The sequence below is a fragment of the Geotrypetes seraphini genome, chromosome 3, assembly GCF_902459505.1.
Source record: "Geotrypetes seraphini chromosome 3, aGeoSer1.1, whole genome shotgun sequence".
Taxonomy (NCBI): domain Eukaryota; kingdom Metazoa; phylum Chordata; class Amphibia; order Gymnophiona; family Dermophiidae; genus Geotrypetes; species Geotrypetes seraphini.
The window spans coordinates 202732674-202755248 of record NC_047086.1 but is presented as its reverse complement, the minus strand read 5'-3'; the positions used below and the strand labels follow the sequence as shown (position 1 = coordinate 202755248).

The window sequence follows — 22575 nt, the reverse complement described above, 5'->3', positions numbered from 1 at the left end:
ATTCAAGATTTTATATGGGAATCATGCCCTAAGTCAAGAGATCCATCTGAACCAACCTAAGACCTTCAGCTCTTGCAGATGAACTAGGTCTGAACACCATAGTTTGCAGGGCCAATCGGGCGCTGGTAGCCTTTGTAATTTTAGGAGGCTTTACATTATTACATGTTTTATTTATGTTCGATTTGTTGTACTGGATGTGATTCTGTTGTGACCGGCCTTGGGAAAGGTGGGGTATAAATAAATAAATACAAATACACTAGGACAACCATCCCTGGATGACTTACAATCCTGTGAATGACTTGACCTAGCATGGACCATGAGGGGAAACACATACAACAGCCCCTTCTGCAGCAACGGCTGGACCAACGCGTCCAACCCTGCGCTTCTGGACTCGTATCTTCATCTGTAAAAGCAATTCCTCCTTTGTGTCTGCTGCTGAGGCTATGAGATCCATCAGTAGATGCCCCTACCTCTGAACAATGATGTCTAACACTAGTGGGGGACAGCGACCACTCCCCTGGGTCAAGCATCTGCCAAAAGATAGTCTGCCTGAACATTTTCCACTCCTGTAAAATGTGCGGCTAAAAAAGCCTGCAGATGAGCCTCTGCCCACCGAAGAGGCGGAGCTTTTAGTCATAATAGGGCGCACTTGGTGCCTCCTTGTTGATTGACATAGGACACTGCAGTAACTTTGTCCAAGAATACCCTGACTGCCTTGCCTTCCAGAGACTTCTCCAGGGCCTGCAACGCCAGCCGAATGGCTCCGAGTTCTAGGCGATTTATGAACCACTTCTGCCGAGTCACCCTGAATTGGGCGACTATTGCAATGGCTCCCCCAACCGTAAAGGCTGGCATTGTTTGTTAGAATTTTCCAGGAGAATATATGGAGTGGCATGCCCTTTGAAAGGGAAGCTATCTGCAGTCACCACCATAAGCTGTTCCTCACTTCCAGTGTCCACAGAAACAAGTATGTCTGAGGAGACCAGTGGACCACCTCTATGGCTGCTGCCATCGATCCTGAGACCTGCAGATAATACCACGTCATTGGAGCCTGACTCTGTAGTCTTCTGGAGCCTTTGCGTGGTTCTTGAAGAAAAACCTTCTCTACAACCATGTTGAACAGAACTTCCAGGTACTCCAAGTGCTGGGTTGACACCAAATGACTCTTCTTGAAGTTGTTTGTCCATCCCTATCAACACATAAACTGTCACCACGATCACTACATGACAGAGGCAATTTCATTCCAAGTTTAGCTCCCAAAGTTACGTTCTGATGGATTTATCTATACCAACTAGAAAAGAGCTGAGGATGCAAACTAGGAGGGCTGCGGCCTTCTCATGCGCGGGTCCAGTAGCATGGAATATACTCCTGGATTATGTACAGCAGCAAGGGTGTTTGAGCGTGTTTAATAATTATTGTTTTTAATGATGTTCTGTCATCTTAAATACGTTGGTTTTTTTTTAGTCAATACAAGTTTTTATGACTTTGTATACCGCCTAGAAGGTTGATTGGGCGGTGTAAGAAATTTTAAATAAACTTGAAACTTGCTAAAATGACATCTGTTTTGCCAAATGAAAGATGGGTGTTGAGGAGAATGAAAATGAAGATGCCTACCCTTGTTTGTATAGTTTGGTATAAAGAGGTTGTGGTGGGAAAAAGTGCAATGGAGCTATCAGTTTATAAGATGATGTGATGATTTAATTTTTGATGTTTATTTCATGAGTGTTTTTGCTTATTAAGATGGTATTGCATATTTATGGTTATGTATTTTTAGTGTATACCTCTGTATTTTAGTATGTATGTGTCTTTGGAATCCGCTTTGTACAAAGCGGGTTATAAATAAAAACCATAAACCATCCCAAGTCCTGCAGGAGTTGGACCACTCTCGAGACTGCCAATTTGCACTCTTCCTTGGACGAGCCCTGATTAGAAAATCGCTCAAATATGAGTATACTTGGATCTCTGCCTTGTATAGGTGCACTGTCACCATCACCACCAAGGCACCGTGGTAAGGCCAAAGGGAGAACAGAAAATTGGAAATGCTGCTCCAGTACATGGAACTGCAAGTACCTCCTGTGAGCTGGAAAAATGGGAGTGTGGAGATATTCCACCATCAAAATCGAGGAGGAAAAAAATTCCCCAAGCAGCACCGCCACAATGACTGAATGGTCTCCATTAAGAAGCGTACTTTCAGCACAGCATTAACCAACTTGAGGTCCAGAATTGGCCTCCAGTCATCTGAGCCTCTTTTTGGCACTATGAAGTATATGGAATATTTGTTTGAGCCAGTCTTTGTCCGGAACTGGCTCCATGGCACAAAGATCCAGGAGCCTTTGTGCCATTGTCCAGACTCTTAAGGGCTTTCTTTGGCTGGTGAGCCAGGGAATCTATAAAGAGGTCCAAAAGGAGGGCACATAACTCAATCTTGTAACCTTCTCAAATAACCTCCACAACCTGCACCTATCTGTGCCCAAACCATCCAGTACGCCAACAGCCTGCCCCCTACCTGGGGGGATGCAGCTGCTGATCTGCTATCATTGTGCTGCCTTTTGCCTCCACTGAACCTCTGTTGCGACCACTGAATGGACCTCTGTATCACTTGGCCTCCCACATAAGAATTTAATCTTCGAGAGCCTCAAAAATTCCTACATCCCAAGCTGCCCGGGGTCTGCTGTCCAGCAAAGCCTTAGGGCAACAGTCCGTAACACTGGCCATCAGGTCGTCCAGACCCTTTCCAAATACCAGAAACCCTCAAAATTACTTTTTTAGACCCCCCCCCCCCATTTTCCCCATAAGCTCTAATAGCCTTACTGTGCCATGTGCCTGCCTCCCTCAGCTCAAAAGTGCATCTGGAACAAATGGAGACCTCTGACTCATAGGTTCACTCTACGAACCTAGTCCTCGGGCTGCCAGTCAGACCGAACCTCAATCCCTGGGCAATCTCTCGCTGCAATGGGGGAGGACCACCACACAGCAGGCCCACTCCCTGTCCCTAATCCCAGTCAAGCTGGGCCTTCGCTTGAGCTCTTGATAAATCAGTGATGTGAGCAACTACTCAGGGGACAGCCTCCGAGCTCCAAAAATATTACAGCAGGATGGCTAGAGAGGTGTCCCTGAGGGCTAATCCTGCTAGCAGCAGACTTCCACCACACAAGTCTACGTCTTCTCCCAGGCAGAGGTCCTAAAGGGAGGAAACCTATGGGCACCAAGCCTCAAACTTAAAATGACAGGAAAATCCCCAAAAATAATAAAACTGCAGAACAGATCAGAAACATATCTGAGCAACTTGCTTGCATAAGAAAAACTGAGGGGGTAGGAGCAAGCCTACTGGGAAGGAGGTGGAGTTGAAAGATGAGTAATATTCTGGAAACAACTTTTGGTTTCAGATGCATAACCCTAGCATTCAGGGCTACTAAACACATTGCACTAGAAATGTATTTATTTAATCAGATTATTACTAGCATAGCTTGAAAATACTCAAAAGTTTTCTAACAATGCTACCCCCTTAAAAAAGGGTAATCCCAGGAACTTTTTTGTTTTTTTGTAAGTCACCATTTAGGTTTCCAGGAATTTTGAAATAAAAAGTGTTTTATCACATTTGCTTACTCAGATGCAGAGGAAAGTAAGTCAGCAAACTAGCTACAGATGAGACTTTACCACATGGATACTTTTTTTTTTTTTTTTTTTTTTATAAGCTTGCAGTTTCTTCCTGTTCCTTCAGATCTACAGCTTAGCTGGATCCTGGTACCGAGGCTTCATTCACCACTGCTCAGGGATTTTTTTCCCCTCTATTCTACATAACCCTTTCAATTTACTTTAGTCTGGGCACTGCAGTATAGCCATGTGCTGGGTGCTTCACAAGAGTGCTCCTTTTAGAACTCTGCCACCATAAGCCTTGAATCAGACCACTTGGGTGTCACCCCTAAGCCATGGTCATAAGTACTTCCCCCTACGGGGCCTGTGAACTCTGCCTGATAGCATCCACATGAGCCACCAGATGAACCCTGGAGCTCCACATTCCCTTCAGAATGAGATAAGGATGAGGTTATCTGAATACACATGTCATGTAAATTACAAAGTAGCATTATATAGTGGGGCTGGCGGGGTTCATTTCACATCTGTAAAAAGCTGCAGAATAAAAGGATTGTTAGGAGTGGGTTTGATATGTTTAAAGATAGATGAAAAATAGAGAAACAATGGGTGTCGATACTCAGCTGGCAGCAGTATTTTGCTGCCACTGGCATTATTTCTGGATATTCAATGCTAGGCTTCGCCACAGAATATCCAGTTTCTGCACAGCAGGGTAATACACAGCTGATTAAGTTGATATTCAGAACATAAACAGCCATGGGTTGCTGCGTAAGGGTAAGACTGTTTTAGGTGGTTCTATTTATGTTCTTGTCCTGGTTATTTAAGTGCTGACCACTTGGCACTTAATGGCCAAGTGCCGACGCTGTGGCCAGTATGCCCTCAAAATAGTTGGTTTTTACTTAGGCGCTGCTAGTTTTCAGCAGCAATAATCAGTTAAGTGCTGCTCAAGGGGGGGGGGGGAGAATGGATCAGCGCCGGTAGCCTCGGGGGGGGGGGGGGGGGGGGGAAGGAGGTGGAACCAATCAAAGCGAGTTTCCCTTACTTTCTATGGGGAAACTTGCTTTGATATACGAGCAATTTGGTTTATGAGCATGCTTCTGGAACGAATTATGCTCGTAAACCAAAGTTCCACTGTATATTAAAATGAATGGAAGTGAGGGTGTTACCTATTGAGCACCAATGCAGAAAAGATGAGCACAATGCTAGACCTTGGATGGCAGTAGGGCAGGGGTGTCCAACCTGCGGCCCCATGAAGTATTTTGTGCGGCCCTGGTCGAGGGTGATGCAGTGTTTTCCTCTGCTGCCCCCAGGTGTTTACCGTCTTGCCGGCTCCCTCCTCTGTCTTGCTGCAGCGTTTGTGCGGCCCCAGAAATATATTTTTCAGCCAGTGTGGCCCAGGGAAGCCAAAAGGTTGGACACCCCTGCAGTAGGGTTTGAAAGGATTTAATGCCAGTTTTTTTTTTTCTTTCCGCTGTACAGTACAGTTCCTGCAACTTTTATGGCAGATCAGGAAGTGAAGGTTCTGTGCACAGGTCTCAGCAGAAAAGAAAAATTGTATCCATTTAATAAACTGAAATGTTAATCTGTGCATAAATATTGGCATCACAAAAATTTTATACACAATAAATTTTTTCAGGACTGATATTCATCCACAGAATAACATTCCAATACATGCACAGATGTGTGCCAAAATTAGTTTTGCTGACATGTGCCTTTGCTACAGAACCTTGCGTGCATGTATCCAGCAAGCCTGATTAGCACAGAAATTCTGTGTTTCAAATTTGCCTAGTGCATTGGTGGGCAAAACTTTCTCATCAGCTGTGGCACATGGCTTTACCGCTTGGCTTTCTGCATCTGTTACCTCTCTCCATTTAGCTCCTTTGTGACTACTTTGAAATTTCTGATCTGAATATTTTCCACTCTTGGTGCTGAAGCTTCCTTTTATTACAGTAATCATGTACAGGTCTGGTCTGTAAAAATGTTTCCTTGCTTTTTCCCTGTGATGAGTATGAAACTCAAAAATGATTATTTAGCATGAAATTCTGTAAGACATCATTCATCAAATGTCTCAGTACCCACACAGATATTTAGCATAAGCTGACAACACTATCAAACGTATTATCTACTGCAGAAAAAGTGAAGAGCAAGGTTTTATCGGTAAAAAGGGTCAGAAGTTAAGCACCACAATAAACCATCACACACATACGACAGACAATATGTAACATTCCTACGAGGGCAACAGTGGGGCTGACGGAATCACAACCAACCCAGGAGTGTTCCTTATATAGATTTTATTTTATCAACTGCGACTGGACTCTTGTGAGGGAATAGTTTTCCAGACTATACCACTGCATCAATGCTCTGATTATCTGGATACTAAAAAGAGATCTTCTAAACAACCTAGGAATACAAGACATTTAAAGTACCAAACGGTCCTTCTGCGGTAGTTTCCTCATTCATCCTGCCACACTTTGTAGCTGTGAAAATCAGCACCACCTCACTACAGTAACAGAACCTGTAATTTGTGTAGTCGGATAACAGCAGCCTTAGCTCATCCTGCAATGACAGATGAAGGGAGCATAACTCTCAAACCTATGCATTAGGATGGACCATTAAAAATATTTCAGCTACAACAGTTGACCATCAAAGATTCTTTACAAATTATTTTTTCTCTCCTACCCCAAAAGGTGTTTCTTAACCTATTAAGGGGGAGGGAGTAAACAACATGAGCTACTGTTAAGATATATTATTTTATTAATTCCAGTTATTAGTAACTAGGTCTCTGCATAAAATGGGATTTATGCTAAAATAGAACAAGTTAGTGGTAAAACCCCTTCTCAGTTGAAAACTACATCCCTTCAGCCTACTGAAGTTCTGATGCCTGGTTCATTACAGAATGTACAACCACATGCTGACATGATTCATTGGCACATGTATCTGGTATTTGGTTATGTATCTTTATGTCACCAAAATTCATCCCTTCCTCTCTCAGCACATTACCTGAACCCTTGTCCACACTCTCTTAATCTCATACTTAGATTACTGCAATCTACTTCTAACTGGTCTCTCACAGTGCCACCTCTCCCCCCTGCAATCTGTGCAAAACTCTGCTGCATGACTCATTTTCTACTAACCTCGCTACACTTGCGTCACCCCTCTCCTTAAATCACTTCACTGGCTCCCTTTCTACCTTCGCATATAGTTCAAGCTCCTATTGCTGCCCCTCAATATCTTTCCTCTCTTCTCTCTCCTTATACACCTCCCAGAGAACTCCGTTCCTCAGATGAGCTGCTGTTAGCTGTACCCTTCTCCTCCACTGCCAATTCCAGACTTTGTTCTTTTCATCTAGCTTTTCCCTATACCTGGAATTAATTACCCAAGTTTGTCCACCAAGCCCTTCCCTTGTTTAAAAAGCAGACTGAAAACCCACCTTTTTGATATAGCCTTCAATCCATAATCCTACTCCCCACTGCCCTAGTCAGCAGATTCAATGTTCCCCTTAACTGTATCCATGACATTCTGTTTAGATTGTAAGCTCTTTGAGCAGGGACTGTCTTCTTTGTGACTCTGTACAGTGCTGCATACATCTGGTAGTGCTCTTGAAACGGTAGTAGTATTAGTAAAGTAAATAAAAAGTGAAAAACTAGGAGGAGGAAAATATTTTTAGTCTTTTGCATCTTATCACTAAATACATTACAAGTATTTAACACTTAATGGAGAATAGCAATAAGCTATGAAGTTTTGTTAAGCTCAAAATAATGGCTGAACTCTACCACCAAGTTTAAAAAAAAAGAAAGAAATGGTATTACTTTATCAGATTTGTTTTTTTTTCTTGAAGCCCTGGGCCAGGTAGCAGAGATGAACCGGAAAAAGGCACATTTCAGCCTAGTTCAAGGATAATGGGCAACAGAAATATAGTTTTTTCCCAGCTCTACTAAGAAAATTTCCTCTGTAGCATTTTGGAAAAACTGGCAATAGACTGGAGACTGCAAAGTGAATGCAGTTTCAGGATGTTAACTTAAAGATTTCTCAAGAGTCAGAGCAAACTTCCAAGGATTCAACAAAGACCACCCTTTAAATTCTACACTAATTTACACAAGTAATTTGAAAATAACTGAAGTTTGAGTTTCTAAATTTTATGAGAGGTTTATACATTTTCTCTTCCATGTGGGTTTGAAAAATTCTAGCATCTCTACAGGCAAGCTTCTGGGCAAGTTGCATATCAGCAGCACATTTTACACTTTTAAATGCAAACTAATATGAAAAACAATCACAAGCATAACAGTTCTCTGCATAGTACAAAGTTGCTTCTGAATGCGCTTTGCTTTTGTGTTGTGTCTGTTTTATATTTTGATGAAATCAGTGATTGAAATGCTCTGGCCAACTCATGCTCCTGTGCCTCTCAATAAGCAAAAAAAAATGTACTTCTGGGGGAATTTTGTTCTAATGCACAATGCAAAATTTGTGTAGAATTCTTCTCCTGTACAAAATTCTACAGAGGGGGCAGGAGGTAAAGGCAATATACAGTTTCCTCCCTACCCTGTAAAACACACCCTACATTTGCTTTCTCTCCTCCATTCCCCTCGACTCATCTTATGCTGATCAGCACAAGAGGAAAAGCGCTGCACTTTGGGTCACCACCTCCTCCACTATTCAAGGCCCACTGCTGAATTTGAACCACAGGCTTGTATGGTGCCCTGTGTGGTTCAAATTTGTCAGTCCGTTCCAAGTGGTAGAGGATAAGGAGGATGTAGTCCAATCATATATAGCTTTTCTCCAGAACTGAGAAGAGGGCAAGCTCAGGAGAGGTGACATGAGAAGGAATTAAAAAAATAGAGCTATTAGTGAGGATCTTTGGGAGGGAGAGATTGAGGAAAAGCTATAGGAACATGTGCTGTGGAAGGCAATTTTCAGAAAGCGCATGCTAAAGGATGCATGTCCTGGAGGGGGTGGGATGGGGGAATGGTGGATTGAGAAGTGTGTGAGCCAATGGAAGAGGGATAAAGTTTAGAAATGGAAGGATGGAACCTGAGAGACAACTGGGATGAAGGGGGGTCTTGCTTGAGGACAGGAGAAGAGGGAAAGGAGACTGGGGAGTGTCCAAAGTTGCCAACATCTCTTCCCTTTTTTCACACTCCTTCCTTGTCAGTCATCTCTCATATCATATCTGTCCTCCACTGCCACCATCGCCCTACCTCCCTACTTGAGCCCAGCTGCCCTGAAGTCCTGTAAAGCAGCATGTACTGTGAGAGAATCTCTGAACACAGGTGCATTTTAGCTCTGCTGGGTTGTGCCCCTGAATTCTGCCATCCTAGGTGGATGGATGCCTCTTCTGCCTAGTGGCAGCCTCAACCCTGTAGGGAGATAAAACTATGTTGGAGAGGTGGGGGGGGGGGTGAGAATCCTTGAGAAAAGAAGAAAGCTGCCAGGAACCAGGCCTTTTTATGAAGGAGGCGAGCTAACCAATTTAGCATGCGTTAAATGCTAAGGCATCCATTATATTATATGGGCACCTTAGCATTTAGTGTGCGCTAAATCAGTTAGTGCGCCTTAATAAAAGGACCCCTAAGTTAGTATTTTATAAAGGTCATTCTGCGCAGACCACCCTTTACAGAATACTAGCAGCAGGGATCACCAGGTGCCTAACTATGAATGCCAATTATTGAATTCCGCCCCTCCCCCCCCCCATGTGCATTACCTATCCCTATCAGTGAAGGCACAATGCAGTAAAAATAAAGAGCAGTTCTATAACTGGACACGCTTAAGTGGCCCCTTTATTAGCACTTTGTGCACAAATGCATGATATATACTATTCTATGAAGCAGCATGTATGTAAGTGCTATAGCACCTAACTGCAAGGGGGTATACATGTGGGTGGAGCAAAGGTGGACCATGGGCATGTCATCAATCGACAGAGGTAACTTGTAGAATAAAAGCAGTCACACGCATTGCTTGGCATACTAGATGTGCCAACTTATACCAGCTATTGACCTGGCATAAGTGGTGATGCCTAAATTTTGGTGCACCAAAGTGGCTTTAAGCTAGTACAGTATTCTAAAATAACTTAGGTGCACCCAGATGTTGTTACAGAATTATCGCTTAGCATAACATTGTGGTACCAAGTTATAAAATATCCCTTTATTTTTTCCACAAAGGAAAAAACTAAGTAAATGAGAAAACATCCGAGCTAAGAGGCAAAACTGAATGTACCGTCCCGTGCTGCCACCTCAAGAATTGCCAGATAATGCAGGTGGTATGAACATGAAAAAAACCCAGCAACTGCTGTAGACGGGGCAAGCCAGAGAAAAGAGGGGCCACCACCATAAGAAGATGAGGTTTCAAAGAAAGCTGCAGCATTGCAAAACCCAAGAGAATCCCAAAAAGCAAAAATAGGAGTGCATCATTACTAAGCAGAATAGTATAACAGAGCTGGGGAAGGTTGAGACCAAGGGCCATGTGTATCTCATAATGAACTTGAAGAATCTAACATCCAGGTAAAGTATGATCCAAAATGTCTCAGTCCTTTCATTACTATGTAATTGCTTTATTACTTTTTCTTGATTTAACAAATCTGTACTCTCACACCAGTGCTTTTGTCAGGTACATCACACAGGTATGACATAAAAAAACAGCTGCACCAGCAAATTGCATCATAGCTCTTACCATCAACATCTTTAGCCACATTATAAAAATGTATTAGGAGACACTATGATAAATTAAAATATGACAAAAAGGAAAAAAAACACAGTCAATGTGTTAATGGATTAAACACTGTCCAGCAAGATGTTAAATTTTTTAAAAAAATGCATATCTAATGTAAGTTCATATAAATAAAAGAGAGATACTTTCATACATAATTACACAGCTTTGCAGTCTGACAGTGGTAAAGATTCTCAATTGCAATTAGGCCTAAAAACAATCTGGTTTTGCAATCAAGAGTCCACAATGAGCTCATTAAATCAGTTAGATGAATCTCAAATTGGAATACTTTTTTAACTTTACAAATTCTCTCTAATTTTAAGGAGCTCTTGCCCCATGATACACCTAGAAAAAGACCATTAAAAAAATAAATTTAGTGCACAGCTGCGTCCAGCAATGCAGCCGTCAGGACTGTGGACCCAGGCAGCTCTTCTGCACATTGCGTCTGTAACCTTGACTCCAAGAATGGAGACAAACATCTGGTGAAGCCAGGCAGGATCATGGTTGACTGATTACTCCCCCTGAGTAACACTTTCAGTCATTTTCCACATTTTACTTTTACACACAATTACACAGCCATGCTAACACCTCACAGACCATAGTTATACCTACAAAACATAAGTATAGGATGCTTAGACAGTCTACTAATGAGCAGAAGAAAAAGGACAGAGAAGTGAAATTGGCAGGGAGTTTAGGAAGGGGAACTAATTCAGTGCTGCCATCACCCCAGCCCCTCCCTCCCACTTAGGGTTACCATATTTGTTAAGAGGACACCTGACCTGCCCCTGCCTCCTACTACTCATCCCTAAATGGTCCTCTCCCCAGTACAGCCTCTCTTTCCAGCCCTCCACTCAGGCCACCTGTAAGTCTCCCCTGTCCCCAGAACCTCCTCCAGTGCTGCACTTTCATAAAACTTTGGTCAGCCAGCAGCATTAGCAACAAAGTCTTGCTGCTGTCGGCCTGCCCCAGAAGTCTTCGCTCTGCAGCATCCTGCCTTTGTGGGAACAGGAAGTGTTGCAGAGTGAAGGCTTCCGGCATGGGGGCTGGACTAGAGAGAGTGAGTCCAAAACCCAGTCTAACTCCCTCCAGTCTAGGAAACCTTCCAGACACTCGGACAGTTCGCTAAAAAGAAGGCATGTCTGGGTAAATCTGGACGTCTGGTAACCATATTCTCACTACACCGATGGTAGGATGTCTAACCTGCCCAAGTTTGGATAATTCAGCTAAAAGCAAGCTCTGGAATAACTCAAGCAGCTATACAGTGAGGGTCCTAAAATACCACAAGCTTGCAGCCCTCGATATAGTGATGTACACAGGGAACTCTTCTGGGGATTTTCAAGCATTGATGAAAATTTTGAAATTTACAGGCACTGATGAACTTTGTATGAAGAAGCATGCTGTTTTTGAATGGACTTTGCAGATAAATACATTTTCTAAGAGATTTTGCACAACTGTTTTCTGTGTTTCTTTTTATACAGCATAGTTCATAAGTATTATACGGTGTGGTTTTTGTTTGGAGTGGGTTAAGTAGCTTTAGCACATTTTGTATTTTCATGTATATTTTGGTGGAGTTTTTCCTTGATCTGTGATTGAAAATGAGCCTCCTTTATATAGCTGTTGCTAAGTTTGCAGGTCTTCTGTTTTGATTGAAGTCTTTTTCGCCACCATTTTTTCTTGTATCATGTGGTTATTGTGGCTCTTTCCCTCTAACACTTGTAGGATATTTGCATTGATTTTCTGTGATTTTTATCCTACTCTCTCTTTATATTTAAGAGGTCCTAAAATACTCCCAGAGAAGGGCCCAAGCCTATCATCTCCCCCCCCCCCCCCAACTACTATGAGTAGTTTCTAACTTAATTTCCCTATTCTTTTTACCCAGTGCTCAGGGGAACAAAACTATTTAATATACTTTAAATTTATGGAAAATTCTCAGACATAAAAAATGAACAGCAGGCACTTCATCTTGTGCCATGAGGCATAGCTGGTGGAGTTCGGCCTGCTTGTTGGACTGCATCATCTTGAAGCAATACAAACCTATAGAGACACTGACCTGTATTGTAGGTGGGCCTGACTGCTGGTAAGCCATGCCAAAGAGGCCTTTGAGAGGATCAGAGTGTGAACGCTTGCTCCAGAAAGATAGCCATGATATGCAGCCTTTGTTTTAGACTTGTGAGTTTTTCTTATGGTCTCTGTCATTGCTTACTTTTATCATGTCTATTTTGATGATTATGGGATATGGACGCTGTAGATTTGCAAATCCAATTCAGAACTTTTAGGAGTCACCGGCTTTTACCTGTTGGAAACTATGGTGTCACATGCCACCACTGAATGTACTGGATATAACTAAGAATCATATTAGTAAATCCCTGTTCTATTTGAAATAAAATACTGATTGTGGTTAAATTGCTTTCCGATTCTTAACCTGAGTTTTTTTGTACTACTGTCATGGCTTTTACCTACTGCTGGCTAACTAATTAATGCTTACTGATTATGTGGGGTTTCTTTTCATAGCTTTAAGGAGTCTGGGAGGGTGGTATGTTTATTCTAATTGTTTGAGGTTTATGACATTAATAGTAATATGCATGATACTGAAGAGGTCCTGTTACTAAGCAGTAACTCCTTAAATGTTTGTGTGGTTTACAGGAGTAACTTATAATTTCTCCTTTACTAAGGGAGCTGGCCATGGCACCCATACACATTACATTGTTTTTTCTTAATTATCTAAGTTTCCCAGTCCCACCAGCATAGCATCAATATTTATCTTGCTTCCTTTGTGTGCGCCTCAGAGTCTTGGGGCTTCAGTCAAATTTTTTCCTACCCAACTCTTCAGAAGGAGGAATACACTAAATTTGATATTTCATCCATTAGGTTTTAATACTATGAGAAGTTCCCACAGAGTGGAACCTGTGCTTTAGTCCAATCACTATTTGATGTCATTTTCACCCACTATACTTCCCCATGGTGCCTTGAATAAAGAACTGCAACTATTATGCCCTTTTTGCCAATTTAGACTGTTTAGCCAAGAAGTGTAGTGTCATTTATTATTGCTGAATCTTATTCTCTCTGGAGATGTGGTTACATAACTGGTGCATAGCCCTGGAACTTGAAAACCACTGCTTTTTCAAAACAGACTGGGGGATGCAAGAATATTAGAGATTCCTGGTATGCCTGTTCTATTCATGCTCAGAAAAGGGAGTTATGGAGGCTGGAGAGACGAGGAAATGTACTAAGGGAGCTGCCAAGTTGCCTTGGATGCCTATAGGAAGATTGCAGAAGCAAAATTAACTGTTTTATGTGGTGAATAGATCACTGGAATTGTTTATCCTGGTCTTTAATTTAGAATATGAATCTGCCTCTGAGGTACTAGCTAATTATTTAAAGAAAAAGGAGCCCGATGTTTATGATCCTACAGTGGCCAATAGGAAGCCCTGTTATAACAGGATCCTGGGTTGGCTTCTCCTTGCTGGGGCCGGATGGGGTTTGCCAGATCTTTACAGCACTAAATTCCACATTGTCGCCATTAGACCCTTGTCCTACCAGTTGGATTAAAGCTATTAAGGAGGAGGCTGACCCCCTTCTCAGCTAGGTTCTACTACCTATCTTTGATGACAGGGCTGCTAACTGATCCTTTAAAAAGTACCACTGTATTCTCTGTTTTGAAGAGTTCTAAGCTTGCTGCTTACTTTATAGTATACTATTTCCCCCATCTATAAGTTTGGCCAGGAGTTCTTCAGTAGCTATAGGCCTACTGAGATTCTTTCATATTCTAACTGATCAGCACCATGGTTTCCAGGCACAGTATGGGGTAGGAATGTTGTTGATCTCTATGATTGATACCCTTGTATGGGGATCTAAGAAGCCTGATATTCTTGGACGAAACAGCAGCATTTGATTCTCTATTCAATGTGCTGTTGCACACTTTGGGCACTGGAGTGACTATTCCTCTGTAGTTCTCTTCCTAATTGACCATTCATAAACAACAGATCCAGGTGGGGTACAGATCATTAGCTGATGCCCTCTGGTGAAGGGAACTTTTACAGGAGCTTGCCCTTGTTGGTTCTGCTGTTTAACATCTCTGTGGTTTCTTTGTGATATAATTTTTATGCTTATATGATCTATGCCCTTTTTTCCTTAATTGGCGTTCCTTAGCTTTTCTATATTTGTAGAGCGTGGTATCTTGGTTGAAAACCCATGGACTCCTTATAAATTATAATAAGCCTGAAGCACTTTTTTTTTTATCAGGCAAGATAAATCCTTTGTACATTCTCTAGTTTTGATTATGGGAAATATTAACGTTAAAAAGAGGAAGTTGTGTACTTGGGGGTGATATTAAATCAGCATCTTACTATACGATCTCATTAACAGCGTAAGTACATTGCGTTACAAAATGTGCATTTTGTGCCATATGCATGACTCTGACCAATAATGATTTTCATACTAACTTCAGGCAATGTTAATGCCTTGCCTGGATTGCAGCAATGCTGTTTTACAAGGCCTGCTGGCCTCTTCAATTTGCACTGAATACTACAGCTAAGCTTGTAATATGTATCTAGATATGAACATGTTATAATACTTTGATAAAGATTCTTTGGTTGCCTCTCTTATCAAGATTTTATAATTGGCTGAACTATTCAATCTCTCTCAGAATCTCGTTCCTGAGTGTTTATATGCCCTCTTGCCTGTGCAGGTGTCTAATCTTCCAATCCACTTGGGGTCCTTGGAAGTAGACAAAATTCAGGTGACTAGAAATTGTGCTTTTTCTTTTTATACGCCACAATTGTCTAGTAGATATATTAAGATTTTTGTTTTAAAAAAAATTATGGATAGCTACAGTATATACTCGAATAGAAACCCATCCAAATATAAACTAAGATAACATCCCCCCCCCAAAAAAAAAAAAGGTTGACTTGAATATAAACTGAACTTGCATCACTCTTACAAGGTTACTGTGGGAGTGAGTGGCCTAGTGGTTAGAACTGCTGCCTCAGCACCCTGAGGTTGCGAGTTCAATCCCAGTCTGCTCCTTGTGACTCTGAGCAAGTCACTTCATCCCTCCATTGCCCCAGGTACCACAGTTAAGATTGTGAGCCTGCAGGGACAGATAGAGAAAATACTATTCAATGTATTGTAACCACTTTGGGTGAATCTCTTTGTGAAAAGGCTGTAAATAAACATAACAACCACTGTGTGAACTCACATCAGCCATTTTAAGTAGCGAGAATGCATGGGGCAGGAGCATAGGAGGATCGCTCTTACCCTGGCTCACCACTGGACAAGCAGGGCTTAAGGTAGGCCCGGTGAGAGGTCTGTGATGGGTCAGAGGGGGAAGACTCAAACATAAACAGAGACTTCCATTTTTGGGCCATTTTCTTTTGCCCCAAAATCTAGGTTTATACTTGAATACATACAGTTATTATGCTATTTATAAGAACTTTGCATTTGTATTTTAGGCTACCTCAATGTTGTCCCATTCTTCTTTTACCTTCTATCTAATTTATTTTGTGAACCACTTAGATATTTAAAAAAAACAACATGAAAACGTGCAATGTATATCACTTATAGCAGTGCTTTATAAGGCTTTGAAAATCCACTTATTTCAGCTAGACTTTGATGCTTGATCTCTGTGCTGTTTGAGTGGTATATTGCACTGGTTAGGCATGTGCTTTGGGTTTGTCTGCAACTATTAACTTGTTGCTTCCTGAATTAGTTGTATTTATCATATGCTATAAAGGTTTGATTGCTACTCGCCTTGAACCATGGAGATTTGAGAGTGATAAAATGCAAGAATAAATAAATAGAATCTATCCTGTGCCAAAAACACTAGTTGTGGGACAAAGATGGCAGACTGACAAAAAGTTTAAAATAAAAACATTACAGAACACATCAGAAAGTATCTGAAGAATAAGCCTTACAGTGGTACTAAGGCAAGTCATCATGATATGGTTAAGAGATCCTTAATTTAAAAAACTATTTACATATAAAATCATTTTAATGGAATTAGATGTGCATACCAAAAGACATGGCTGGGGAAAATGCTTGTGACATTAGCAAAATAATCTATTCATACAAGTTCAACCTACTCCAAACACCTACATATGATCCTGATTAATTCTGTTCAACCTATGTCTAGCTAATTAAAATGCAACGAAGCAAACAGGTCATAGCATCTGAAAGTTAGCACCATACTGGATTTGCTTCTGCTCTAGAGTTCAGCATTCCACAGTCACAAGGATTACCCCAATGGCTTTTGTACTACACAACTGGCATGTAGTATAGCCTCACATTATGATGGGTAGAATGATATAACAAGCTAGCTTGGGCTCGTCAAGCTCTTGCATAAAAAGTCAACATGAGCTTACTACACAGTAAGTGCATTCAAGTTAAGAGAAGAAATGATGGGTTCTTTCCTAGACACACAATGTTCTACCATCCCACTTCAGAAGAAAGCCTGCAGGTCACTAGAACAGCCAAGTCTTCATCTGCCATTCCAGTTTATTTTTAGCTAAAATTATTTACTTGAAGCAGTTCCTTGTCTGACCATAAAAACTGATGAATTTTGTGCAGGTGTCTGCATTTAGAAGATGTCCAATGCACTAAGCAGTTAGATCTCTGCCAATCTCTCAGTTCCTGACTATACTAATAAGCTTCTCTTTATTCACATCTAAATCAAAGCAGCACATACCAACTTTCTGGGCCTTCTAAAGCCTCTTAGCCTTGTTTAAATAAGCAAAGCTCATTTTTCAAAGAACTGCTACCACCACTGCAAGTCTCTGCCCGATGCATATTTGTACACAATGGTCAGAGACCAGAAGATACTAAAAGAAGATTTTAACCTTCCAGCACTTGCATAAAGAAACATGTATGAAGGAAGATAATAAACTAGTATCATATATGACCAATTACGAGGGGTTCTTCTTCCTAACATCTGTTTAAGTATTTTAATCCTATATTTTTGACAGTGTGGCCTAGTTATACCAGTGCCAGTGAAGCTCAGAACGCTAACATGATCCTTCTCAGGCAGAGTGAGAAGTCTGGACTCAGGGCAATAACAACATTTCCCTGTCATCTGCTTTATCTACATGTTGCTTATTGCCCTACTGCGTATTCTTAGTTATGAGTATTACTAATCGCATACCTACACTTTTCCCCGCTATGTAATACTAAGAAATACTGCCACTGTAGAATATTGCCTAGAGCCTTTTAAGCATCGTTTTACTCTGGCCAACTTAAACAAGTAAATCAGAATAAAGCATACAAATGCATTCATTCAGAATGTTTTTCATATTTGATCCAACTGAAAATCACCTCACTCTTAACATGCTGGGATATTTTAAAGATGGTAGATCCCAGAGACTTGCCCCCCCCCATCCCATTCCTCAAACTGCAGCTCAATGTGCTCTCAAGACAGGCAAAATACAGTAATATGCTTCAAGACAGATGGATTTAAAACAACTTTTCCCAGCTCTTTAGCATATATATGTTTCACACTAAGTAGGGGCACAACCGTCTGTTTAACCTTTGGGATCGCTCTTAATATAGGGCAGCATTTCATCTATCTGTAGGTGGCAGCAGTACAACATCTGTCCTAAATGTATCTGTGGCCGAAGCAAATTATTACCCATGTGAGGACTGAAGTGAAGCCAAGACTGGATAAGCTATGTGCCAAATCTCAATGGTGGTTGAATCTTCACATCGTAACAAAGGAACTAATGATATAAATCTGTTTCCCACCAGCTAAAATTCCATCATGTGAGCAACAATGCGCTATTTCTTCTGTGAGCTGGGAAGTCTAGCAGTGCAATTCTTGTACACAAAAAACGTAATGCTCTCCTACTAGCAAGGAAGAACCTCACTGCAGTAACAATCCTGTCATGGCACTTTTAGAAGTAGCTCCCAAATGCTATGAATGTAAATACACCAAAAAGCAGAGGATAAAGCCGTGGGATACACAGCCTCTCTTTAATCTCTCATGTCTCCAGAGGCCAAAACCCTGCCAGCTATTATGATGCCCCCAATTAATTCCATTTTAACCACAGCATACAATGAATCCTAGAATTGACAGGAAGTAATGCAACTTTATGCTACCTTCAGATCACTAGGGACACTCAGTGTTATCGATTTGGCTCTGCATGCTTACTGTTACTCCAAATCTTTCTTCCTTGATCAGAATGGACAATAGAGCTCCAAAGGCACTCTAAGCAAACTGTTTCACTTATAGGCAGGATATGGTACATTTGGTTTGTTTATAGCTATTGCAAAACTTGTGCACTTCCAGTAATTCACCCAGATCTCCAGCACAAGAGTACTCATCCTGTCCCAAGATGCACCAGTGTGCTAAGGAGAGTATTCCTTCATCCTAAGGAACAAAGAATGCACTAAGAGGTATTTTATATTGAGAGAAAGATACGAGACAATGTGCAATTGTCAACAGACTACCACAGCAACATCCCATAGTCTCTTGGCATACCTGCTACTCAGGCATAAAAGCACCAGATGAATATTTGCAAACAAAGGAATGTGGGTTGTACACAACCAACTAGTTATGCAAACCTTGGCCAAAGTGTGCGCGCACATCCTATTACCTACCCATTGTCCTCAGGGGAAAAAAACAAGGGAGACAGAGAACAAGTGAACAGTTGCAAAGTGCTCCCCAGTGCTGTAAGGCATGTTGGGCTGGAGACTGACAGCTATACAAAGCAAAGCCTCATGAGAGGAGAATAGCCATAAGGCATGAAGCTGACATATACTGTAGGGAAACATATAAAAAGTGCATAGTTTTCAACATAAAACAAAGGGAGGGGAGAGTTGTTTTATTATTGTGTTTATGAAGATCAATATTAATCTTGCAGCAATGGAATGAGTTTGTAATGCCTGTCTGAATATACTGCAAGACTTTTGATTTCTTTTATGTTTCTTCAGCTTAGGACATGCTTCCAGTAAGCAAATATAGCTGCATTCTGGGCCCTGGGCCTTTCCTCTAGAGACAGTCAACAACTATTCACCAAAATACTTTGTGCTAGAAACCTTAAAATTGCAGCCCTGGCTGATCCTTCCCACCCCACCCACCAGTTTTCACACTTATCCATTCAATATGCCACCCCCACCCAATTCCCCATCTGTAAGTCAATTCTGTTATATTAATATATATATATATATATATATATATACACACACATCTTTAAAATATAGGCAAACTTCTTTTTCAATGTAGACGCGGCTAAAGAAACTGGTAATTCTAAAAGATGAATTGGTTATTGCGTTTGGCAATGGCATCGTATTGAACAAGCAATGCCATCCTATGTGAACAGAGCAATGCACTGTTAAGACTGAAGTAGCCACATAGGATACTGGACAAATACACAGGGGACTTCAGACACCCTCCCTTTCTGATAGTTTCCCATACCTACTAAACAAAACCCCAATGCAGAATCTTAAATCAGTACAAGTTGATTAAAAATACATACTCTCCCCCCTCCCATTATACATACAGCATGTGTAATAACACTAAAGGATAACACAACCCTTTGAGTGATTTTTGTTGCTCACATCACATTAGTTCTGTACTGAGCATAAAGCTAATGTATGGTCCAGAGTTGTCTCTCTTGCTGTTGTGATGATCCTCGTGGAGAATTTTAGCTACTACTGATGTGACCCAGAAAGGTGCACCCGTTTCCTCCAACAGGATCTGACACCAGAAACGAAAATGATATAATCCTAATTAATGAATCAAAATCAACCTGATCCATTTCTGTGACCCAAGCGAACAAGGGAGGTTAGATGTTGACCACTTGGTGGTGGTGCTGTAGGAGACATGAATGTTGTGCCCTGGCCCATTACATGTTATAGGCCACGTAGATGGGGTCCAGCTGATCAGCCAAGAAACTGTCCCGCAGATGCATGCGTTGCTTCTCTCCTCGGGAGTTGATGGGAATGATTCCTGGATCCACCACCACTACCACTCCCACAATCAAGTAATGTTCTTCCAGAACCACATTGGTAACCAGAGGGACTAAGTCCAGGGCTTCCTGCTCTGAGCCACACAGTTCCACCACCACCACAAGCAAATTGGTCCAGGTGAACACAGCACTAGAGTTAGGGGAAGAAATATAATAGGTCAGATCTTGATATCATTTCAAAAACATTTTGTCAACATTCAGGGCTATATTTAATGGACTTTATCTATAACTAATTGACCAGCAATATAAAAAATTCTGACTTCTAATGAGTCAAGCAAAAGCAACTTATTGCATCTGAGAACCATCTTAAATTTCAGTAAGCTCAATTCATTTCAACCAAATATACTTACAGGGGAATATATACATTAATGCAAGTAATCAACTGGCAACCACCAGCAAATTGAAAAAAAACCAAAAAACCCCAAACCCTACTCTATTAGTTCTTTCTTCCTTGGAAGTCTATTAGTGAATTATTTGGCAAAAACAAATATGGCCACTAAAACCCAGATGAACATTGGAAGTTCTCATCTTATGTCAAAGGGGAAAATGCTAACTATAACTGGCCTAAAATGTCTACCATCCCACTGCACTCTTGGCAGCTTATTTTTTTAAACTAGTCTCAATACTTTATTTCTTAAAAGCTATGGAACAACTGCTGTCATCCACCTATGGAAAATATCAGAGACTATATTATTAACATGCTGAAAATATTTTTCACTTTATCTATTGTAACCAACACATAACTATTTAGTCTAAAAAATGTTTTGGGAGGAACCTTCAAGGCAGATACTAGGCTAAGATCATAAATTAAGGATTTCATTCTTTCAAACAGCATGGGGCTATAATGCCATCCTATTCAAAAAATGAACAAAATGGCAGTGCAAATTTCCCTCACACCCCACACAAACCCCAGTACAAAAAAGGTACAGCATGGGGTGCAGCACCGCAAGCTTCCCTCACATCCTACACAACAAAGTTGCTTGCCAGTAAAGCACAGTTACTTACCGTAACAGGTGTTATCCAGGGACAGCAGGCAGATATTCTTAACGTATGGGTGACGTCACCGACGGAGCCCCGGTACGGACAATTTTTACTAGAAAGTTCTAGTTGGCCGCACCGCGCATGCGCGAGTGCCTTCCCGCCCGACGGAGGAGTGCGTGGTCCCCAGTTAAGATAAGCCAGCTAAGAAGCCAACCCGGGGAGGTGGGTGGGATGTAAGAATATCTGCCTGCTGTCCCTGGATAACACCTGTTACGGTAAGTAACTGTGCTTTATCCCAGGACAAGCAGGCAGCATATTCTTAACGTATGGGTGACCTCCAAATTAACAGAGAGGGAGGAGGGATGGTTGGCCATTAGGAAAATAAATTGTGTAATACAGATTGGCCGAAGTGCCCATCCCGTCTGGAGAAGGTATCCAGACAGTAGTGAGTAGTGAATGTGTGAACTGAGGACCAAGTGGCAGCCTTGCAGATTTCCTCGATGGGCGTGGAACAGAGGAAAGCCACAGAAGCAGCCATAGCTCTGACCCTGTGGGCCGTGACAGCATCTTCCAGTGAAAGAACGGCCCGAGCATAACAGAACGCAATGCAGGCAGCAAGCCAGTTGGAAAGCGTCCGTTTGGAACAGGACGACCTAGACGGTTAGGGTCGAAGGACAAAAGGAGCTGAGGAGATGAGCGGTGAGCCCTGGTACGGTCAAGGTAGTAAGCAAGGGCACGCTTACAGTCCAGCGTGTGCAACGCCTGTTCCCCAGGATGAGAATGGGGCTTAGGGAAAAAGACAGGCAACACAATGGACTGGTTGAGATGAAAGTCCGAGACCACCTTGGGAAGGAATTTAGGATGGGTACGCAGAACCACCTTGTCATGGTGAAAAACAGTGAAAGGTGGGTCAGTGACCAGTGCATGCAGCTCACTAACCCTCCTGGCAGAGGTGATGGCAATGAGGAAAAGCACCTTCCATGTAAGAAATTTGAGTGAAGTTGTGGCAAGAGGCTCAAACGGAGGTTTCATGAGTGCTGATAAAACCACATTCAGGTCCCAGATGACTGGAGGAGGCTTCAGAGGTGGTTTGACATTGAAGAGGCCTCTCATGAACCGGGAAACCAGGGGATGAGCCGTAAGAGGTTTTCCGAGGATAGGCTCATGGAACGCAGTGATGGCACTGAGGTGGACTCTGATTGAGGTCGACTTGAGGCCAGCGTCGGAGAGAGAGAGCAAATAGTCCAGTACGGTTTCCACCGCCAATGACGTGGGATCGTGATGATGAAGCAGACACCAAGAGGAGAACCGGGTCCACTTCTGATGGTAACATTGGAGGGTGGCCGGT

General features: G+C 41.9%; 1 protein-coding gene across 2 annotated transcripts in view; it reads right to left on the bottom strand.

Annotated features, from left to right (window-relative positions):
• Positions 1–10114: 10114 nt before the first annotated feature.
• DIP2B (disco interacting protein 2 homolog B) overlaps positions 10115–22575 on the bottom strand; it is a 443690-nt gene continuing 431229 nt past the window's right edge. For both annotated transcript variants that reach the window (XM_033936084.1, XM_033936083.1), the window contains exon 38: positions 10115–20376. In XM_033936084.1, the coding sequence (XP_033791975.1) occupies positions 20124–20376 (253 nt within the window). In that variant the 3' untranslated portion in view covers positions 10115–20123. The remainder of the gene's footprint in view (positions 20377–22575) is intronic.